This window comes from Pogoniulus pusillus, chromosome 1, assembly GCF_015220805.1.
Source record: "Pogoniulus pusillus isolate bPogPus1 chromosome 1, bPogPus1.pri, whole genome shotgun sequence".
Classification (NCBI taxonomy): Eukaryota; Metazoa; Chordata; class Aves; order Piciformes; family Lybiidae; genus Pogoniulus; species Pogoniulus pusillus.
The window spans coordinates 4,075,941-4,097,997 of NC_087264.1; the positions used below are offsets into that span (position 1 = coordinate 4,075,941).

General features: G+C 52.1%; 1 protein-coding gene across 3 annotated transcripts in view; it reads left to right on the forward strand.

Annotated features, from left to right (window-relative positions):
- Positions 1-22,057, forward strand: part of DAAM1 (dishevelled associated activator of morphogenesis 1) — a 144,689-nt gene that overhangs the window by 77,774 nt on the left and 44,858 nt on the right. For all 3 annotated transcript variants that reach the window (XM_064152716.1, XM_064152604.1, XM_064152661.1), the window contains 5 exons: positions 13,516-13,587; positions 14,991-15,085; positions 18,903-19,236; positions 21,311-21,421; positions 21,542-21,645. In XM_064152716.1, coding sequence (XP_064008786.1) covers positions 13,516-13,587; positions 14,991-15,085; positions 18,903-19,236; positions 21,311-21,421; positions 21,542-21,645 — 716 coding nt within the window. The remainder of the gene's footprint in view (positions 1-13,515; positions 13,588-14,990; positions 15,086-18,902; positions 19,237-21,310; positions 21,422-21,541; positions 21,646-22,057) is intronic.

The window sequence follows — 22,057 nt, forward strand, 5'->3', positions numbered from 1 at the left end:
TTGGTCTCTTCTCCCAGGCACCCACCAATAGAACAAGGGGACACAGTCTCAAGTTGTGGCAGGGGAGGTCTAGGATGGATGTTGTTAGGAAGTTGTTGTCAGAGAGAGTGATTGGCATTGGAATGGGCTGCCCAGGGAGGTGGTGGAGTCTCTGTCCCTGGAGGTGTTGAAGCCAAGCCTGGCTGGGGCACTTAGTGCCATGGTCTGGTTGATTGGGTAGGGCTGGGTGCTAGGTTGGCCTGGATGATGTTGGAGGTCTCTTCCAACCTGATTGATTCTATGATTGTGGCTCTATTTCTCAAGCTGAAAACATGCATGGACATCTTCCTGACACTGAGATGCATTGATGTTTGCTTTTGCTCCTTGGGACACACAGCCTATGTGGCCTGGGGTACCGTGGGCTGGCAGCCTGTGAAGAGGCCAACATTGCTCTCTGGATTTTTCCAGTGTGTTGGCACAGAGATCACTGTATGGTGAGACTTACATTCCTTCACAGCCTGGGCCAAGGCAGAGGTCCTGCAGGATGTACTGCCACGTGCAGAACTGATGCAAAAGTCCTCAATCTCAAAACCAGATGAAAAGATGCCAAGGCCTGAAAGGGAAATGCCCCAAGTTGGGAGCATGGACCTGATTCAGCAGGTCCAGAGGATGCCATAAAAATGCAGAGGGCTGGAACACCTCTGCTGATAGAGCAGGCTGAGAGTTTGAGTTGTTCAGCCTGGAGAAGAGAGGGCTTCAGGGAGCCTTTATTGTGGCCTTTCAGACTTTTTAGCAGTGCCTGTTGTGACAGGACAAGGGGTGATGGGTTTAAACTAAAAGAGGAGAGATTTAGACTCGATACGACAAAGACATGCTGAGGGTGGTGAAGCGCTGGCCCAGGTTGCTGTGAGAGGTGGTAGGTGCCCCATCCCTGCTATCATCCAGGGCCAGTCTGGATGTGGCTCTGAGCACCCTTGTGTCTAGTTGAAGATGTCTCTCCTCATGGTAGAGGATACGGACCAGATGACCTTTAAAGGTCCCTTCCAATCCAAACTGTTCTATGATTCTTTGATTCAGTTCCCCAGCTTGCTGCTGTGTCCCCTACCCTGGCTGCAGGAGTTGGCTTGGAAGTGCTGGCAGTCTCCTGACCCACTGGAAGGGCACTCAGGGCCATTAATGCCTCTTTTCTCCTGCTGTAGCAATGGCACCAGATTTTCCAGCCGGGTTTTAGGCCAAGAGCAGGCTTACCTTGCTCATGTGGGATTAAGTTTTAAGCCTCTCATAAATACCCCTGAAATCCCTGTATTACTGTTAGACAAAGGCCTGCCATGTCCGAGATTTAAACTGGAGGGGAGAGGAGATGTGAACAAATCACAGGCCCTGCTCTGAATGCAGAAGGAAATGGGCAGGGGATGCTTGCTGATCGCTGCCTGTCGGTTAAGCCGAAGCATGCTCCAGTGCTTCTGGCTGAGGGCAGGGAATGGGGACTTAAATCAAGCAAAGCCATGTAATTACTGTTGTGAGTGGAGATTACATGCTATCTAATCTCCTCAGGAATGGTTTAGATGGAGCTGGTGGTGCCTCTTTCATGTGCCAGCACCTCCGTGTGCTCCTAGTTTGTTTTAAAGCACACAGTATCACAGTATCACAGTATCAGAGTATCATCAGGGCTGGAAGAGACCTCACAGATCATCAAGTCCAACCCTTTACCACAGAGCTCAAGGCTAGACCATGGCACCAAGTGCCACGTCCAGTCCTGCCTTGAACAGCTCCAGGGACGGCGACTCCACCACCTCCCCGGGCAGCCCATTCCAGTGTCCAATGACTCTCTCAGGGAAGAACTTTCTCCTCACCTCCAGCCTAAATCTCCCCTGGCACAGCCTGAGGCTGTGTCCTCTCGTTCTGGTGCTGGCCACCTGAGAGAAGAGAGCAACCTCCTCCTGGCCACAACCACCCCTCAGCCCTGCTGAGAAGCCCCTTGCTCCCAGGGGGTGTTGAAGGAAGGAGCCACAGAAGTGCCCTGTGGCACAGAGATCTCTTCTAACCTGGTTGATTCTATGGTTGATTCTGTGATTGATTCTCAGAGGTCCTTGGAGTAGGCACCCATCCGAGGCTGCATCTTGGCTGCTGTTCTGCTCTGGTCCTCATTCCTCTGGCTGCTCTCAGCCACTCCTTCCCCGCTCCTGATGCTGTCTCAGTGAGTTGCAAAGTGTACATGCCACTACTTTCCATGAAGGAGATGTGCTGGTGGAGACACTTTTCTCTTTTAAGAGCACAATATTTTCTCTTTTGATTTAAAAATGAGCAAAACTGCATCAATGAAGGCTCCAGGAGTGAAGGAAACCAGGAACTGTGTGCTGGAGAGCTTGTCTCCCTGCAGGAAACTGGCAGAGGGGAGATTTAAACTAGATGTTAGGAAGAAGTTCTTTACAATGAGAGTAGTGAAACACTGGCACAGGTTGCCCAGGGAGGCTGTGGATGCTACCTCCCTGGAGGTGTTCAAAGCTAGGTTAGATGAGGCCTTGAGCAACCTGTTCCAGTGGGAGGAGTCCCTGCCTATGGTGAGGGGTTGGAACTGGATGATCTCTGAGGTCCCTTCCAACCTAAACCATTCTATGATTCTATGACAGACTTTTGGCAGTCCTGGAATCATAGAATCAACCAGGCTGGAAGAGACCTCCAAGATCACCCAGTCCAACCTAGCACCCAGCCCTAGCCAGTCAGCTAGAGCATGGCACTAAGTGCTCCATGGCACTAAGTCCTGCTCCTCTGTGATGAAGCAGAGGCATTGGTGGCTATCCTAGTGGCTGATGGCAAATCTTACTCGTGTGCCTATGTTTTCATGAGGACAAATCACCTACAGGGTAACCTGGAGTTGAGGAGAGGAGCTACCAATGGCTAGGTTTTGACCAGGGCAGTGGAAGAGCTGGAGACAGGGCAGGGCTGCTTCTATCTCCATGCCTTGGCTGCATCCTTGGTGGTGGTTTGAGAAGCCCAAGATGCATCCAGAACCTCTGGCCTGCCTGTATTTAATAACCAGTTGTCATTGGATATGCCAGTAACACCCAGTTTCCCCTGGTGGGTACTAGGGGGCTTGCAAAGGTGGATGCCAATCACAGGCAGATGCCTGAGCTACCGAGGGTCCAGAATTGTACTCTGAGCAGGTTTTCCTCTGCTGCTTATTTTGGCTTCTGTTGGAAACAGACTGTTGAGAATCAGGTGACTTTGGTCAGACTTTGAGTCCAAAAGCCCCAGGTTGGGCCATTCTTTGTTTTCCCCATTTTCCTGCTGGGTGCAGTGCTCCCCCCCAGCAATCACCGAGACCATAGAGTCATAGAGTCAGGCAGGGTTGGAAGGGACCACAAGGAGCAACCAGTTCCAACCCCCTGCCATGCCCCTGGACACCCTACCCTAGAGCAGGCTGCACACAGCCCCATCCAGCCTGGCCTTAAACACCTCCAGCCATGGGGCCTCAACCCCCTCCCTGGGCAACCCAGTCCAGCCTCTCACCACTCTAATGCTCAACAACTTCCTCCTCACAACCACTCTGAATCTCCCCACCTCCAGCTTTGCTCCATTCTCCCCAGTCCTGTCACTCCCTGAGTGCCTAAAAAGTCCCTCCCCAGCTTTTTTGTAGGTCCCCTTCAGATCCTGGATGGCCACAAGAAGGTCACCTGGGAGCCTCCTCTTCTGCAGCCTGCACAGCCCCAACTCTTTCAGTCTGTGCTCACAGCAGAGCTGCTGCAGCCTCTCAGCATCCTCCTGGCCCTGCTCTGGACACACTCCAGCATCTCCACATCCTTCTTGTAATGGGGGCTCCAGAACCAGTTGCAACAAGCTCTACTTTGAAAGAGCAGTGCAAGCTGGGATGAAAACATAGCCTTCTCCTGGGAGTTTTCCTCTAAAATCAGCTTTGCTGGGCTGCAAAATGTCTTGCACTGTGGCCACAGTCTGCTCAGCCAGGACACTCTGCTGCTTCCATCAACAGCAAAGGTGTGTGCAGCATAAAAAGCCTCCAGGTACCTGTCCTTTCAGCGTGTTCCCTGCTGCCCTCTGCCATCTCTGGCCCCTTTGCTTTGCCCTCAGTGTCACCAGTCATACTCACTGGTGCAGAGTGTATCACAGCTGTTGCACACTTAATATATTCCTATGATAGGTAAGATTTGGTAAAAGGGGACCAAAACGAGACATTTTTGTGCTGAGTTGTCCTGCTGTGGGATTTGGCAGCACCTGGCCATGTCTGGGCTTGTCAAAGGAAGTAAGTGAAAACCATCATATTTCCTTCCTTGGGATATTTCTCCCTGCCCCACAGCTCTATCCTAGTTTCTGTGCTCTGCACACAGCTGTTCTCGTCCCAGCCCACAGCATCAGCCTGGAGAGCAGCCAGGCAGAAGGAGACCTGGGGGTGCTGGTAGAGAGTAGCTGAAGATGAGCCAGCAGTGTGCCCAGGTGGGCAGCAGAGCCAATGACATCCTGGCATGGATGAGAAAGAGTGTGGCCAGCAGGACAAGGGAGGTTCTTCTGCCCCTGTGCTCAGCACTGCTCAGGCCACACCTTGAGTGCTGTGTCCAGTTCTGGGCTCCTCAATTCAAGAGAGATGTTGAGGTGCTGGAACATGTCCAGAGAAGGGCAAGGAAGCTGGTGAGGGGCCTGGAGCAGAGCCCTCTGAGGAGAGGCTGAGGGAGCTGGGGGTGTTTATGCTGCAGAAGTGGAGTCTCAGGGCAGACCTCATTGCTGTCTGCAGCTACCTGAATGGAGGCTGTAGCCAGGTGGGGTTGGTCTCTTCTGCCAGGCAATCAGCAAGAGAGCAATGGGACACAGTCTCAAGTTGTTTTGGGGGAGGTCTCGTCTGGATGTTAGGAGGAAGTTGTTGTCAGAGAGAGTGATTGGCATTGGAATGGGCTGCCCAGGGAGGTGGTGGAGTCTCTGTGCCTGGAGGTGTTGAAGCCAAGCCTGGCTGAGGCACTTAGTGCCATGGTCTGCTTGATTGGCCAGGGCTGGGTGCTAGGTTGGCCTGGATGAGCTTGGACGTCTCTTCCAACCTGGTTGATTCCACGAGTCTATGATTCTGTGATGTTTTGCCCTCCCTGATTCTCCATCCATGGAGATGCTGGGTCAGATCTCAGCTCTGTCACTGCTCAGAGCAGGAGATTGCTCTTGATGAACTTCTCATGGTCCAATCCCACTTGGATCACCATGGGGTGAGCAGGTGGGGTGGAGTAGGGCGGGCAGGGAGATAGAAAGCAACTTGTGATGGGGGTTTGCAAGTCTGTCAGCAGCAACCCAAGCAGGAACTGAAGTCTGCATTAAATCCAACAGCCATGCAGCACTTGAGCCCAGAAAGAGATTCAAAGAGAGACCTTGTTTGAAGTTGTCACCCACTCTAAGGCTGTAATAAAGCAGAGAAATGGGAAGGCGAGGATGCACTGAACAGCAGGGTGAAATCTGCTTTTAGGAGTGCTGTTTCTGGATGATGACTTGTTTCATACCTCATCCCAAAACATTTCACTCCCTGCTGGCTCTGTTCTCCAGGAGAGGATATTGCTGGGAAGCACAGGGAGGAAGCAGGAGGAATTCCAGCTTTCCTGTCCCTTTGGCTGTGGGTTTGCTCCAGCGGAAAAGGGCGACTGGGGATGGCTTTTCTCAGGGGCCACGCTCCAACGGGAGTTAATAATTAACACTTAGTGCTTAGTCTGCAGCACCTCCTAATTGCAGGAGGTTTGGCTCTGGCCAGCCAATGTACATAACATCAAGCCACTAAAGCAGCTGGCTGGGGAATTTTTATGAGCCTTAAAATAGGGGTGGATAAGGAGTGTTCAGCTGGAAACCCAGCAGAGATAACTGGGTGGTAGCAAAAACCAGTTCATGTGAGTGCAGGGTCTGGCTCTGCCCCCTGGCCTGTTTCACTCAGCTGAGCTATCTGAGCATCTGTAAAGCCTGGGGAGGGGGAAAATGACCTGCAAGGATGCCAAGTGATGCTGCATTCTTTAATCTTGTGTTGAAAACCCTTTGGCATTGGCTAGTGCTAGGTGCGGAGCTCTCAGCAGCGTTAAGCTGTCCCTGGCAAGCAAAGCTTCCATCTGAAATTTCATCAGACATCAGATATGAAACCAGGATCCTCTTGCATTAGGAGGAGGCAGCAATGGTGTGTTTGCAAAGGGAGAATGGGGAAAAAAAGTGATAAATAAGGAAATGAGTGGTTGCTTTCCAGCTCTACTCTTTTTCTTAGCCAGACAGCTTGTTTCCTCTCCAACTGTGCCTTCCACCCGCTCCCCCCGGAGAGCTTCACTTTCCAGCTTACTCTTCCACTTGTAGCTCTGTCCAGCAGGTCCTTCAGAGAGCTTCTGTTTCCATCCTCTTCCTTTACTTAAAAAACATCAATTATTAAAAAAAAACCCAAGCCAAAACACTGTGCAGAAAGCTGCAGTAGCAGGGCTAAGAGGGAAAGCTGACGAAGATGGCATGTAAGGGAAGGAGTTAAAAACAGCTTGGTGTTGTGAATCATAGAACCAGCCAGGTTGGAAGAGACCTCCAACATCATCCAGGCCAACCTAGCTCCCAGCCCTGGCCAGTCAACCAGACCATGGCACTAAGTGCCTCAGCCAGGCTTGGCTTCAACACCTCCAGGCAAAGCAACCCCACCACCTCCCTGGGCAGCCCATTCCAATGCCAATCACTCTCTCTGACAACAACTTCCTAACAACATCCAGCCCAGACCTCCCCCAACACAACTTGAGACTGTGTCCCCTTGTTCTGTTGCTGCTTGCCTGGCAGAAGAGCCCAACCCCACCTGGCTACAGCCTCCCTTCAGGGAGTTGTAGACAGCAATGAGGTCTGCCCTGAGCCTCCTCTTCTGCAGGCTGCACACCCCCAGCTCCCTCAGCCTCTCCTCACAGGGCTGTGCTCCAGGCCCCTCATCAGCTTCATTGCCCTTCTCTGGACACATTCCATCATCTCAACATCTCTCTTGAATTGAGGAGCCCAGAACTGGACACAGCACTCAAGCTGTGGCCTGACCAGTGCTGAGTCCAGGGGAAGAATAACCTCCCTTGTCCTGCTGGCCACACTGCTCCTGATCCAGCCCAGGATGCCATTGGCTCTGCTGGCCACCTGGGCACACTGCTGCCTCATGTTCAGCCTACTATCTATCAGTACCCCCAGGTCCCTCTCTGCCTGGCTGCTCTCAGCCACTCAGTCCCCAGCCTATAGCACTGGTTGGGGTGGTTGTGGCCAAAGTGCAGAACCCTGCACTTGGCCTTGTTCAATCTCATCCCATTGGCCTCTGCCCACCCATCCAGCCTGGCCAGGTCCCTCTGCAGGGCTCTCCTACCCTCCAACAGCTCCACAGCTGCTCCTAGCTTGGTGTCATCTGCAATCTTACTGTTGATGGACTCAGTCCCCTCACCCACATTTGTGGCCAGAATGTAGAACCCTGCACTTGCCCTTGGTAAATCTCATCCCACTTGCTGTGCTCCTGGGTCAGCTGGGATGGATACAAAACGTTTCATGGCTCCAAATACACCTGAGGTTATTGCAGCAGCAGGTTGAAATGTCATCTCAGGTGTCATTTTCTTGGGCTGACCGAGGGAAACAAGCTGTTTGGATAGCTGGGGGTGTTTATTCACTGGGAAATGGTTTTGGGTTTTATCTTTAAAGGTAATTCCTCTTTTTAGTTCCAATCACAACACACTTCTGTTGAAGCGAGGGGTTTCTTTCCTTCCCTGGCCAAAAAATGCATCTGTTAGCAATCTTTTGGGATTTTAGAGCAAGGCTTTTCAAACAATGAAGCAGCTGACTACCAAAGGCATCTGGTCATGCTGTATTTGCTTGTGGGGAGCAAGTATATGCTGGGAGAAGGGTAGAAGGACATGCCTGTGTTTGGAGAGGGGAGGGTTGGGGAAGCATTAGCGTATGGAAAAGTGGAGTGGTCTGGGACCCCAAAATCCCAACTCAGCGAAGGAGCTGATGAAATTACAGCCCTTTGGTACATCATTTCATGGGAAAGTGGCTTTGGCTACGTCACTTAGCTTTTGTTGTAGGGATATCTGGAAGAGCTGAGCAGCTGAAGGGACAAGGAAGACCCAGAGGGCTGTGGTGGGCCAAAACCTCCACCGGCACACACCTGGTAATGGCTTAGCCACGTCAGCAGAGCTGGGCTGGCTTGAAACCTCCCCTGCAGGCTGTGGACCTGTTGGTTTTGAACCCAATCCACTCTGCTCTCTGCATCTCTCTTGGCTCCTCAATTCAAGAGAGATGTTGAGGTGCTGGAAGGTGTCCAGAGAAGGGTGACAAAGCTGGTGAGGGGCCTGGAGCACAGCCCTGTGAGGAGAGGCTGAGGGAGCTGGGGGTGTTTTTGCCTGCAGAAGAGGAGGCTCAGGGCAGACCTCATTTCTGTCTGCAACTACCTGAAGGGAGGTTGTAACCAGGTGGGATTGGTCTCTTCTGCCAGGCAATCAGCAAGAGAAGAAGGGGACACAGTCTCAAGTTGCGTTGGGGGAGGTCTAGGCTGGATGTTGTTAGGAAGTTGTTGTCAGAGAGAGTGATTGGCATTGGAATGGGCTGCCCAGGGAGGTGGTGGAGTCACTATCCCTGGAGGTGTTGAAGCCAAGCCTGGCTGAGGCATTTAGTGCCATGGTCTAGTTGATTGGCCAGGGCTGGGTGCTAGGTTGGCCTGGATGATGTTGGAGGTCTCTTCCAACCTGGTTGATTCTGTGATTCTACTTTTTTGACCTTAGCAACAGCAACCAGGTGAAAATTATCCATGGCAGGAAGGGAGTGCATCCAAAACGTCATGGACTGTGAGCTTCTGCCAACTTTCCCTTGTTTGCCCGATACGGGGAGGGGTGAGGAACATTGTGCCAATTAAAAATGCAATCAGGAGGATGCTTAAATTTAAGGGACTTGCTTCTGATTTTGCAGCAGGTACTAACTGAAGAAGGTGGGGTTTTAAACCCCTTACTGGAACTTTCCTGGTGTGAAGATCACCTGGGGCAGAGCAGCCTTGCAGGTGGTACCCAGTGGGAGGTGAACCATCAGAGTCATGAGCAGTGTCACTAACAGCCTTTCCAGGATTTGCTTGGAGCTAGCTACTGCAAGGCTGTTGTTTCCTTCTGACAAGGTTTCACTTTGAAGGTTCTAACCTGAGTTCTGGGCCCCTCAATTCAAGAAGGATGTTGAGGTGCTGGAACATGTCCAGAGAAGGGCAACAAAGCTGGTGAGGGACCTGGAGCACAAATCCTATGAGGAGAGGCTGAGGGAGCTGGGCCTGTTTAGCCTGGAGAAGAGGAGGCTCAGGGGTGATCTTATTACTGTCTACAACTACCTGAAGGGGCATTGTAGGCAGGTGGGGGGTGGCCTCTTCTCCCAGGCAACCAGCAATAGAACAAGGGGACACAGTCTCAAGTTGTGCCAGGGTAGGTCTAGGCTGGATATTAGGAAGAAGTTCTTCACAGAGAGAGTGATTGGCATTGGAATGGGCTGCCCAGGGAGGTGGTGGAGGCACCGTCCCTGGGGGTCTTCAAGAAAAGCCTGGATGAGGCACTTAGTACCATGGTCTAGTTGATTGGTTAGGGCTGGGTGCTAGGTTGGCCTGGATGATCTTGGAGGTCTCTTCCAACCTGGTTGATTCTATGATTCTATGATTCTAACCTGGTGCATTGGACATCAAGTGGGTGGGGAACCCAGCCAGCTGTCCTCTGAGCCCCACTGAACAGCTCAAGATCTGTCACCACCACCACAGGCTGCAGGCACAGGAAGGAGGCTGTTGAATCACAGACATTGCTCACAGGCTGGACCTCTGAAAGGAATTGCCACGAGCATGATTTGGCTGTAAGGAAACACAGAGGATCTTCAGAGGAGGCTTTCTCCTCACCGTGAGAAGGACATGCTGTGAGCAGGAGGGTGCACTGCTCCTGGCATTCTGTAAGAGTGCAGATTCCTGGAGGTCAGAGAGTCAGGAGTTCATGAAGATACTTCCTCCTCACTGCCACAGAGATATGCTGTGAGCAGGAGGGTGCATTGCTCCTGACAGCTGCATTCATTGAATCATAGAATCAGGCAGGGTTGGAAGGGACCACAAGGAGCAGCCAGTTCCAACTCCCCTGCCATGCCCAGGGACACCCTACCCTAGAGCAGGCTGCACACAGCCTCAGCCAGCCTGGCCTCAAACACCTCCAGCCATGGGGCCTCAACCACCTCCCTGGGCAACCCATTCCAGCCTCTCACCACTCTCATGCTGAACAACTTCCTCCTCACCTCCAGCCTGAACCTACCCACCTCCAGCTTTGCTCCATTCTCCCTGGGCCTGTCACTCTCTGATATCCTAAAAGGATCCCTCTCCAGCTTTTTTTGTAGACTCCCTCCAGATACTGAAAGGCCACAATAAGGTCACCTGGGAGCCTCCTCTTCTCCATTGCTGAAGGTCAGAGAGGCAGGAGTTCATGGAGATGTGCCATCTGGGTGTAACTACACAGCACAAACACAGCCAAGGCCAGCCTGTGAGCTGTTTTCAAGTCACCGCTGTCTGAGCCTTCACCTCCTCTGTGCTGCTGCTGCTGCTTAGTGCACCAGGGGTCACTGGGAAGAGCAAGGGCAGCCTGGCTGTGGGAGCTGCTGACAGCCCAAGGGGGAGGCACGCAGGCTCTGCAAGTGTCAGACTTGTCACCAAGAATGTGACAGGGCTGCAGAGTGTGAAATTTCCCCAGGAAGAGCAAGAAGATGCTCAGAACTGGCAGATTGGTGACTCTAGCTTGGAAAAATTCCACTAATGAGGCTGCTTGACTGGATGCTGTTTGCCCTGTGGCATCCAGCACCATCAAAGGAGATGGAGCTTGTTCACCAGGCTCACACCACGTAACCCCCACACCATGGCCACCATGGCGTGGAACAGCACAATGCAGTATCTGTCAGCCCCATGCAGTCAGCCTGGAGACAGAGGGACAGCAGAAGCAAGGAGAGGGTACAGAGGTGCTGGGGCTGCAGCTAGAATCATAGAATCAACCAGGTTGGAAGAGACCTCCAAGATCATCCAGGCCAACCTAGCACCCAGCCCTGGCCAGTCAATCAGACCATGGCACTAAGTGCCTCATACAGGCTTTGCTTCAACAACTCCAGGGATGACAACTCCACCACCTCCCTGGGCAGCCCATTCCAATGCCAATCACTCTCTCTGACAACAACTTCCTCCTAACATCACCTAAGACCTAAATGCAGCTCAGAGAAGAGGAAATCGTGAGACGTTTGTGTCCTTAATGCCAGCCAGCCAAGATGTGATGGAGCATCCTGAAGAGCTGACATTGACAATACTCAGCTCCCTGTCCAATCATCCCTTGTCAAAGGCTGGCTGCAAAACTCACATCCCCAAAAGGCACTTTAGATGTTGGGAAACCCTCTTACAAATTCACCCTTTCAACCTGTGATGCCCAGGGAGGTTCTTCCCTCCTCCTGCCTCAGAGCAAAGCCTTGTGAGTCATTTCCCTCCGGGCTCTTCGCTTTGTCGGGAGATTTCTTTAGCACCACCATGCACTAAAGGACATCTCTCAGTGTGCTGTAGCCCATTAGCTGCAGTAATTACCGCTGAGCTACATCCTGCAGTGAGCCGAGGGAAGCCCAGCCCCTGCCCTGATCTTTGCCTGCCTTATTGTGCTGTCCCACTCTGCCTGGGAAGCTGCTTTCCGATGGGCCTGCCTGGCTGCTCATCTAAATTAATGAGGTTCTGCTGCACTTAATTGAGAGTGCTCTCTAAATTGGGGGTTTCAGGGAGGAAATGCAAGAGCCCGAGGGAGAGGAGCAAAGGGAAATGTTTATAATGCAGCATGTTAATTATAAATGAGCAGTTTAGGCAGTTTTGTCATTCAGCCTCTCCTCCACCCCCTGAGACCTTTATTGTTTTGCTCCACCACTTCTTTTCAGCCCTAAATGAGCAGCAGGTCGAGATCCCTACCTGCCTTGCAGGCGTTCACACCATACAGGAAGGTCCTGGGGTATGGGATGAGCCAGACCTGCTGCCTTCCTGCCTTGCTTTCCACCATTGTGCTAGTTTGAAGCAGGCTAGAATGTTTTGCTGAGAAGGACTGGATCCTAGGCTGTGAAATCAAAACAAGAGTGATGTCTACTTCCCTCAGGCTTGCTGAGATGTATAAATATATAAGTAAGAACACAGATAAGACACTTGGCATCACTCTCGCTGGGGCTGCTGGCTGAGCTGCATCTCTCTAACCTCCCTCTCCATTTTGGCCTAATCCACTTTGCTTCCTAACCCTCTGGCTGAACCTCCATTCTGCCTTGGGACTGGGGTAAGGTTGAGAGGGGTAGGGGGAAGGTGAAGTAGTAGTTGGGAACCCCTACTGGGTACTCAGGTCTCTGGGTGGGGAGTTGTGTTTCTGTATTACCTTTTAACTTGCATATTTCTGTCTATAACTGTATATACTGTAAATCTCTGCTTGTATATTGTGCTAGCTGTAAATAGAAGCTTCATTCATATTCCCAGAGCTGGCTGACTCTAGTCTGGGTGATTTCTAAAGTGTGGGGAGGCAGGGAACACCCAAACCATCACAACCATTGATCTTGTTCCTTGCCCAGATCGAGCAACCAGATGCAGTCATCTGGATGAGGGGATTGAGTCCAGCATCAGTAAATTTGCAGATGACACCAAGCTAGGAGCAGGTGTGGAGCTGTTGGAGGGTAGGAGAGCCCTGCAGAAGCACCCTGCCAGGGTGGGCAGAGGCCAATGGGATGAGATATAACAAGGGCAAGTGCAGGGTTCTACACTTTGGCCACAACAACCCCAACCAGCACCACTTGCTGGGAACAGAGTGGCTGAGAGCAGCCAGGCAGAAAGAGACCTGGGGGTACTGGTAGATAGCTGAAGATGAGGCAGCAGTGTGCCCAGGTGGCCAAGAGAGCCAATGGCATCCTGGGCTGGCTCAGGAGCAGTGTGGCCAGCAGGACAAGGGAGGTTATTCTGCCCCTGTGCTCAGCACTGCTCAGGCCACACCTTGAGTGCTGTGTCCAGTTCTGGGCTCCTCAATTCAAGAGAGATGTTGAGGTGCTGGAACATGTCCAGAGAAGGGTGACAAAGCTGGTGAGGGGCCTGGAGCAGAGCCCTGTGAGCAGAGGCTGAGGGAGCTGGGGGTGTGCAGCCTGCAGAAGAGGAGGCTGAGGGCAGAGCTCATTGCTGTCTACAACTCCCTGAAGGGAGGCTGTAGCCAGGTGGGGTTGGGCTCTTCTGCCAGGCAAGCAGCAAGAGAACAAGGGGGCATAGTCTCAAGTTGTGCCCAGGGAGGTGGTGGAGTCTCCGTCCCTGGAGGTGTTGAAGCAAAGCCTGGCTGAGGCACTTAGTGCCATGGTCTGGTTGATTGGCCAGGGCTGGATGCTAGGTTGGCCTGGATGATCTTGGAGGTCTCTTCCACGATGGCTGTTTCTATGATTCTGTGAGCTCAAGGACACTTCAAGGATGGTTGGTCGTGAAGGGCAGGGGTTCTTAATGCTATTTCTACTTATCTGCTGTCTTTGTTTCACTTTTTTCCCTCTCTACAGGACCAGGAAGAAAATAAAGGAGCCACCAGCTGGCCAGAGTTTTATATTGACCAGCTGAATTCCATGGCTGCTGTAAGTATTCACCCAAAGCTTTGGTGATTGTTAACCTTGTGCGTGGCAGCAGCTCAGCAGTGACAGTCTGCAGCACAGCCAGAGTTGTGCCTGAGAAAGTGACCAGTGTGGCCTGTTAGATGCACCTGCAGAATGGAGATGTGCACTGTACAGCACACTGGGACTTTCATTTGAGCCCAGGCTGGACAGCTGTGAGGAAGGTGGCAAACAGCAGCTTTCAGCACAAAGCCACCAGGCTACACAGACTCCCTTTGACTGCTGCTGGCTTGTACCCAAGACACCTTCCTGCACTGAGACCGTGGCAAAAGGCAGCATCCATCCCACAAGGGTTGATGCAGCTGCCCTAGCTCTGGGTGCTTCCCCCTGAGCTGCCAGTGTGTTCAGATGTCATTTGATTAAATGCTTTCTTCTGGCCACCCTGCTGGCTGACAGAAATCACTCTCTTTTTGGTGGGAAGTACAGTTTGTTTGCTGCAAGGCTGCACAGGTCTGAGCCCCTCCATCCTCACTCCTGCTTTTTGAGGCTAAAGGTGCCAGGGTTCATGGCCACTGCCCTAGGGATGGGAGCAGCATGGACAATGAAAATGACAAAGAAAAGCATTTTTCTTTCTGTTGTTGTTTTTGTCTTTTCCTCCCCCTTTGCCCTGCTTTCATGGGGACAGGGTGACAGGGAAGGTAGGGTTGGGTGGGGCAGTGGGGATGGAGAGAGGAATCAGGGGTCTGTGAGCCAGGAGACAGTGTGCTGCTCCCCCCTGGAAAGGCAGGAATGGCCAGGGTGGGCCATGGGCTGCCAGCTGGTTGAAGCCCTGAGCATGAGTAGAGCTTGTGATCAAAGCTGGCCAGATGCCTAGAGGATGGCTTTGATCTCCTGACTCCTTGCTGAAGCAAAGCTGGGTTAAATTCGGGGATCAGCACAGCTCCATATCTGCTAGGACTCCTTCCTTTTCTTTAGCCTTGGCTGGTGCTGTTAGGGCTCACTTTGGCACAGTTGAGGGCCATGAGACGGCACATAACCACCCCAGGGTGTTGCTCTGGTTGTGGCCTTGGTTTCATGAGTTGAGGAGAGCAATCTGTACCCTGTGCATGCTCTACCCAGAAAAATCCATGGGAGCCTGGGGCTCAGCCCCCAGTGCTGGACTGACAGCAGATGTGTGGGAGGTGCCAAGGGCATCCTCTGGGGGCACAGCCTCTGTCCCCAGCCCAGACACACTGCTCCTTTTCCCAAGTCCTGCAGTTACCATAAGGATCTAAACTTCCAGAGTCAGTTTAGCTTCCCAGCTTGCCATGGCTGGCTTGGATTCTAGGGTCCCCACAGCTCTGAACAATAGGCAGCAGGCACTCCCACTTCTTGACCACCAGCTCCAGGCAGAAACTGCCTCTCACATCTCCTTTCTTCTTTCGCAGAGGAAATCGCTGATCGCTTTGGAAAAAGAGGACGAGGAGGAGAGAAACAAAACAATTGAAAGTCTGAAGACAGCTCTGCGGACCAAGCCAATGAGGCAATTCCCTTCTCTTTCCTGGCTTGATAGCTGCCATCATGGCTCTTGATTCATGTCCTCCGGCAGACGGGGTGGGGTTACATAGAAATAGAAATGGGTGTCCTCAGGGCAAGGGAGGCAAGGACCCTGAAAAAAGCCCCACTTGCTTCTTTTGCTTCACCTCCTCTCACTTTACAGAATCGTAAATACCTCCAAGGACAGTGACTCCACCACTGCCCTGGGCTGACAATCCCAGTACTTGATAAGGCTTCCAAGGATGAAGTATTCTGGGCCTGGAGCACAGCCCTGTGAGGAGAGGCTGAGGGAGCTGGGGGTGTGCAGCCTGCAGCAGAGGAGGCTCAGGGCAGAGCTCATTGCTGTCTGCAGCTGCCTGAAGGGAGGCTGTAGCCAGGTGAGGTTGGTCTCTTCTGCCATGCACCAGTGACAGAAGAAGGGGACACAGTCTCAAGCTGTGCCAGAGCAGGTTTAGGCTGGATGTTGTTAGGAAGTTGTTGGCAGAGAGAGTGATTGGCATTGGAATGGGCTGCCCAGGGAGGTGGTGGAGTCACCGTCCCTGGAAGCATTTAGGAGGAGGCTGGATGGGGCACTTTGTGCCATGGTCTAGTTAATTAGAAAGGGTTAGGTTATAGGTTGGACTCGATGATCCTAGAGGTCTTTTCCAACCTGGTTAGTTCTGTGATTCTGTAAACCTCCCCTGGCACAGCTTGCATCCATTTCCTCCAGTCCTGTCACTCGACACCAGAGAGATGTCCCCATCCCAACTCCAGTTTCCTTTCAGGTAGTTGTAGAGGGCAGTGAGGTCCCCCTCAGTTTCCTTCTCTCCAGACTGAACAACCTCAGCCCCCTCAATTGCTCCTCATAGAGCTTGTCCTCTAGGCCCTTACCAAGCCTCGTTGCCCTTCTCTGGACAGGCTCCAGCACTTAGAATCATAGACTCAGTCAGGGTTGGAAGGAACCACAAGGATCAGCCAGTTCCAACCCCCCTGCCATGGCCCAGGGACACTCTACCCTAGATCAGCTTGGCCAGAACCTCAGCCAGCCTGGCCTTAAACACCTCCAGGCTTGGGACCTCAACCACCTCCCTGGGCAAACCCATTCCATGCTCTCACCTTTTTCATTTAATTCCTTTTCCTCAGTCTTTTGGTGGCAGAGAGCCACCAGGACCTTCACATCTGTTCAGACAACTCAGGCAATTTCTTGTTTGTTTGTTTGTTCCAGATTTGCTTTTTTTGTTCTCATTGAAACAGGATGGAAAAATGTCCTTCCAAATTGAATTTAGGGCAAAAAAGAATAATTCCCATTTTTGTTGTTGTTGGTTAACCAGGCCTTTTGTTTCATGTTCAGCTTCTCCCATACTTTTTAGAGGAAGAAAATCACAGGAATCTTGGGGCTTTCATGAAAGGCAAAAGAGAAAAACTAAGAAGTGCCTTCAGGAGGTTTTGATGAGGAGGATAAGGAAAGGGTGGGATTCTCTGAATATCTCTAGTTCTCCCTAAATCTGATTTCTCTGGAGTCTGCATGCACACAGCTGCAAAACCTTTAAGATGCCTCAGGTCAACGTTTTCTGATGGGAAAATGTTTTGTGACCTGCTCTGGTTATGGAAGAAGCACTTACTGCTTGTAATTGCATTCCCCTCTTCTGTTTCTCTTTTGCAATGGTTCCAGAGATGGTACTTGGTCAGGAGTTCCCAGGGCTGAGGCTGAGCACCCAATTTTCATGGAGCCTGGAGATCATGGGTGCTGCCTCCCCTCAGTCCCCTGAGAGCAGAACTGGCACTCAGACATGAAACTTCCTGACGTCCTTGAGAGTGCTTTGTGAGTTTGTCTCACTGGAGAAGAGGAGGGTCTGAGGTGACCTTCTTGTGGTCTTTCAGGATCTGAAGGGGGCCTCCAAAAAAGCTGAGGAAGGACTTTTCAGGATATCAGGAAAGGACAGGACTAGGGGGAATGGAGCAAAGCTGGAGGTGGGGACGTTCAGGCTGGAGGTGAGGAGGAAGTTGTTGAGCATGAGAGTGGTGAGAGGCTGGACTGGGTTGCCCAGGGAGGTGGTTGAGGCCCCATGGCTGGAGGTGTTTAAGGCCAGGCTGGCTGAGTCTGTGTGCAGCCTGCTCTAGGGTAGGGTGTCCCTGGGCATGGCAGGGGATAGTGGAACTGGATGATTCTTGTGGTCCCTTCCATCCCTGACTGATTCTGTGGTTATGATTTTATGAAACTCCTTTAACCTCCACCTTGGGACTTGTGCTGGTGGTTGGCTAAGCTGGTCCTCTTCCAAGCTGGTCCACCTTAGCTCTAGGTAAAGCTGCGCAGTTGATGCCTGATTGCAAATGCTCCTGGTCACTGATTAATGTGATTTAAAAGTGATTAAAGTGATTGCAAACCCATCCCTATCTGGATTGTAGGAATCCCACAGGCCTTCTGTGTGATGGTTTGGGTGTTCCCTGCCCTGCCACGCTTAAGAAAGTCACCCAGACTAAACTCAGTCGATCTGGAAGTTGAATGAAGCTTTATAGTTACAGCTTAGCACAAGGTACAAGCAGAGATTTACAATACATACAGCAATAGACAAGTTAAAAAGAGTAATACAGAAACACAGCAGCCCTCCCAGAAACCAGAGTCCCCAGAAGGGGCTCCCAACCACCCTTCCACCTTCTCCTCACCCCTATACCTTACCCCAGACTTTGTCTTACACTCAAAGTAGTTTGGAGGGTTGGCCAGGAGGGTTAGGAAGCAGAAGGATTAGTCACACAGACAGCAGGTGAGGTTAGAGAGAAGTTCATGCAGCCCCAAGAGACAGAGAGTGTCACCCTTATCTATATTTATGTTCTTGTTCTTGCACATCTCAGCAAGCCTATGAGTGCAGCAGACATCAGCATTGTTTCCTTTTCACAGCCTAGCATCTAATTCTTCTCACCAAAATATCCCAGCTAGGCTCAAACTCGCACATTCTGCTATTCCAAAGTTCAGGCTGAAAATACAGGAGAAGATCCTGGGTTTATGTGATGGTTTGGGTGTTCCCTACCTCCCCACACTTTGGAAAACCACCCAGACTAGACTCAGCAGAGCTGGAAATTGAACAAAGCTTTATATTTACAGCTTAGCACAGCATACAAGCCAATGGCATCCTGGCCTGGCTCAGGAACAGTGTGGCCAGTAGGATGACGGAGGTTATTCTGCCCCTGTGCTCAGCACTGCTCAGGCCACACCTTGAGTGCTGTGTCCAGTTCTGGGCTCTTGAATTCAAGAGAGATGTTGAGGTGCTGGAAGGTGTCCAGAGAAGGGTGACAAAGCTGGTGAGGGGCCTGGAGCACAGTCCTGTGAGGAGAGGCTGAGGGAGCTGGGGGTGTGCAGCCTGCAGAAGAGGAGGCTCAGGGCAGAGCTCATTGCTGTCTACAACTCCCTGAAGGGAGGCTGTAGCCAGGTGGAGTTGGCCAGGCAAGCAGCAACAGAAGAAGGGGACAGAGTCTGGAGTTGTGGCAGGGGAGGTCTAGGCTGGATGTTGTTAGGAAATTGTTGTCAAAGAGAGTGATTGGCATTGGAATGGGCTGCCCAGGGAGGTGGTGGAGTCTCTGTGCCTGGAGGTGTTGAAGCCAAGCCTGGCTGAGGCACTTAGTGCCATGGTCTGGTTGATTGGCCAGGGCTGGGTGCTAGGTTGGACTGGATGACCTTGGAGGTCTCTTCCAACCTGGTTGATTCCAACCTGTAGCTCTGCTTAGGGTTGTTGTGGCCAAAGTGCAGAACCCTGCCCTTGGCCTTGTTCAATGTAACGAAAGCCATTTAGCCTTTTTGGTTTTAAAGCTGACCCCCTTCTTTGTGCCAGGTTTGTAACCCGATTCATCGACCTGGATGGCTTGTCTTGCATCCTCAACTTTCTGAAAAGCATGGACTATGAGACAGCAGAGTCTCGCATACATACCTCGCTCATTGGCTGTATAAAAGCACTGATGAACAACTCCCTGGGCCGGGCCCACGTCCTGGCCCACTCGGAGAGCATCAACGTAATCGCTCAGAGTCTGAGCACCGAGAACATTAAGACCAAGGTGGCAGTGCTGGAAATCATGGGCGCCGTGTGCCTGGTTCCTGGGGGCCACAAGAAGGTACTGGAGGCCATGCTGCACTACCAGAAGTATGCCAGCGAACGGACTCGCTTCCAGGTAGGTGGGTTTCTGCTTGCCTCTTGGCTCCCAAAGGTCACCACTGGCATTTCCCCCTGGATGTCTAAAGTCTGCTCACCAGTGATCCATCCTGGCTGTTTGGGTCTCTACTTGCCCTTCAGCTCCCAGAAGTCACAGTATCACAGTATCATTAGGATTGGAAGAGTCACAGTATCACAGTATCATTAGGATTGGAAGAGACCTCATAGATCATCCAGTCCAACCCTTTACCACAGAGCTCAAGGCCAGACCATGGCACCAAGTGCCACGTCCAGTCCTGCCTTGAACAGCTCCAGGGACGGCGACTCCACCACCTCCCCGGGCAGCCCATTCCAGTGTCCAATGACTCTCTCAGTGAAGAACTTTCTCCTCACCTCCAGCCTAAATTTCCCCTGGCGCAGCCTGAGGCTGTGTCCTCTTGTTCTAGTGCTGGCCACCTGAGAGAAGAGAGCAACCTCCTCCTGGCCACAACCACCCCTCAGGTAGTTGTAGACAGCAATAAGGTCACCCCTGAGCCTCCTCTTCTCCAGGCTAACCAATCCCAGCTCCCTCAGCCTCTCCTCGTAGGGCTTGTGCTCACCACTGGCATTTCCCCATGGATGTCTATAGAGTCTGCTCACCAATGATCCATCCTGGCTGTTTGGGTCTCTACTTGCCCCTCAGCTCCCAAAAGTCACCACTGGCATTTCCCCATGGATGTCTATAGAGTCTGCTCACCAATGATCCATCCTGGCTGTTTGGGTTTCTGCTTGCCTCTCAGCTCCCAAAAGTCACCATGGTCATTTCCCCATGGATATCTAGAGTCTGCTCACCAATGATCCATCCTGGCTATTGGGGTCTCTACTTGCCCCTCAGCTCCCAAAAGCCACCATTGGCATTTCCCCCTGGATATCTATAGAGTCTGGTCACAAATGATCCATCCTGGCTGTTTGCAACTTAGATCCTCTGGGAATTACCCCAGAGCCCCCAGAAGTTAAAGAGGAACAAGGATCTGCTTGAGAGAGTCTAGCGGAGGGCTACGAGGATGATGAGGGGACTGGAGGGCATGGCTGATGAGGAGAGGCTGAGGGACCTGGGGCTGCTTAGTCTGGAGAAGGGAAGACTGAGAGGGGATTTAATCAATGTTTACAAATATCTGAGGGCTGGGGGTCAGGTGGGAGGACACAGGCTCTGCTCACTGCTCCCTGGCATAGGACAAGGAGCAGTGGGTGTAAGTTGCAGCACAGGAGGTTCCAGCTCAACACAAGGGAGAGCTTCTTTATTGTAAGGGTCCCAGAGCACTGGAACAGGCTCCCCAAAGAGGTTGTGGCATCTCCTCTGGAGCCTTTCAAGGCCTGTCTGGATGTGTTCCTCTGTGACCTAAGATAGATTGTGTATTCCTGCTCTGGCAAGGGGGTTGGACTGGATGATCATTTCGGGTCCCTTCCAACCCCTAACATCCTGTGATGCTGTGAACCACATCTGATGAGTCTGCAGCTGAGCAGAGTGAGGAACCAGTTACTGAAGGCAGTATTTCCCCTACCAAAATGGATAAGGTCACTGGGATCGCAGCTCTGCAAAGCTGCAGCACATCTGGGTGGGCTGATGTTAGCCAAAAATGGGTGTTGGAGTGGGCTGTGTTACAGCAGGCAGCAGCTAATGGACCTGAAAGGAGGCTGTAGCCAGGTGAGGTTTGGTCTCTTCTGCCAGGCAAGCAGCAAGAGAACAAGGGGACACAGTCTCAAGTTGTGCTGGGGGAGGTCTAGGCTGGATGTGAGGAGGAAGATGTTGGCAGCGAGAGTGATTGGCATTGGAATGGGCTGCCCAGGGAGGTGGTGGAGTCTCCATCCCTGGAGGTGTTGAAGCAAAGCTTGGCTGAGGCACTTGGTGCTGTGGTTTAGTTGACTGGATAGAGCTGGGTGCTAGGTTGGACTGGATGACATTGGAAGTCTCTTCCAACCTGCTTGCTTCTATGATTCTATGACCATCCCCAGTGGGTTGCTGCAGAGGCTGTGGGAGCCTCACAAGTTGTTCCCGCCTGTGTCCCCTGGGCGTTTGTGCAGCCCTGGGGCTGACCCTGCTGTGTGTTTGGCAGACGCTGATCAATGACTTGGACAAGAGCACAGGGCGGTATCGAGACGAAGTGAGCCTCAAGACAGCCATCATGTCCTTCATCAACGCAGTCCTGAGCCAGGGGGCAGGCGTGGTGAGCACCAGGGGCTCTCGGGGAGGGAGGTGTCTCGGTGGGCTTCGGGTTGGTTTTCTTGGAAGGTGCTTGCTGAGGATGTGCACCTTGCTGTGCTGACCTCACAGCTGTCTCCTGCAGGAAAGCCTGGATTTCAGACTCCATCTGAGATACGAGTTCCTCATGCTTGGCATCCAGCCAGTCATTGATAAACTGAGAGAGCATGAAAACTCCACCCTTGACCGGTGAGTAGTGATCTGTAGCCCACTGGTTATTTTTGCCCTGGCCTTGTGCCCCTGCTCTCTGCTTTCTGGACTTGGTGTTTGGGCAAAGCATCTGGCTCATTTTGATGAAATTCTTTCCTCTTGAGGGAGAAGGAGAGGAAAACCTTGGCATGGTTTTACTGCACTCAAATGTGGGGTTGAGCTAGGGAGGATCCCCCGCAGGGGGGTTGGGATACTGCCATCCTCCTCCTCCTTGCCTTCTCATCCAGAGAGACTCATTGGATAGGCTTTACTGACTGGAAGCTCAAGACCAAAGATCCAGTTGATGTTTCAAGTCCTGCTTGTCTCTAGGCTACTGCCAGGCTGGCTGTCTTCAGTTTATTAATAGTCACATTCACATCTGCTTCTAACAGCCTTGGGTTTTTTTTCCCTT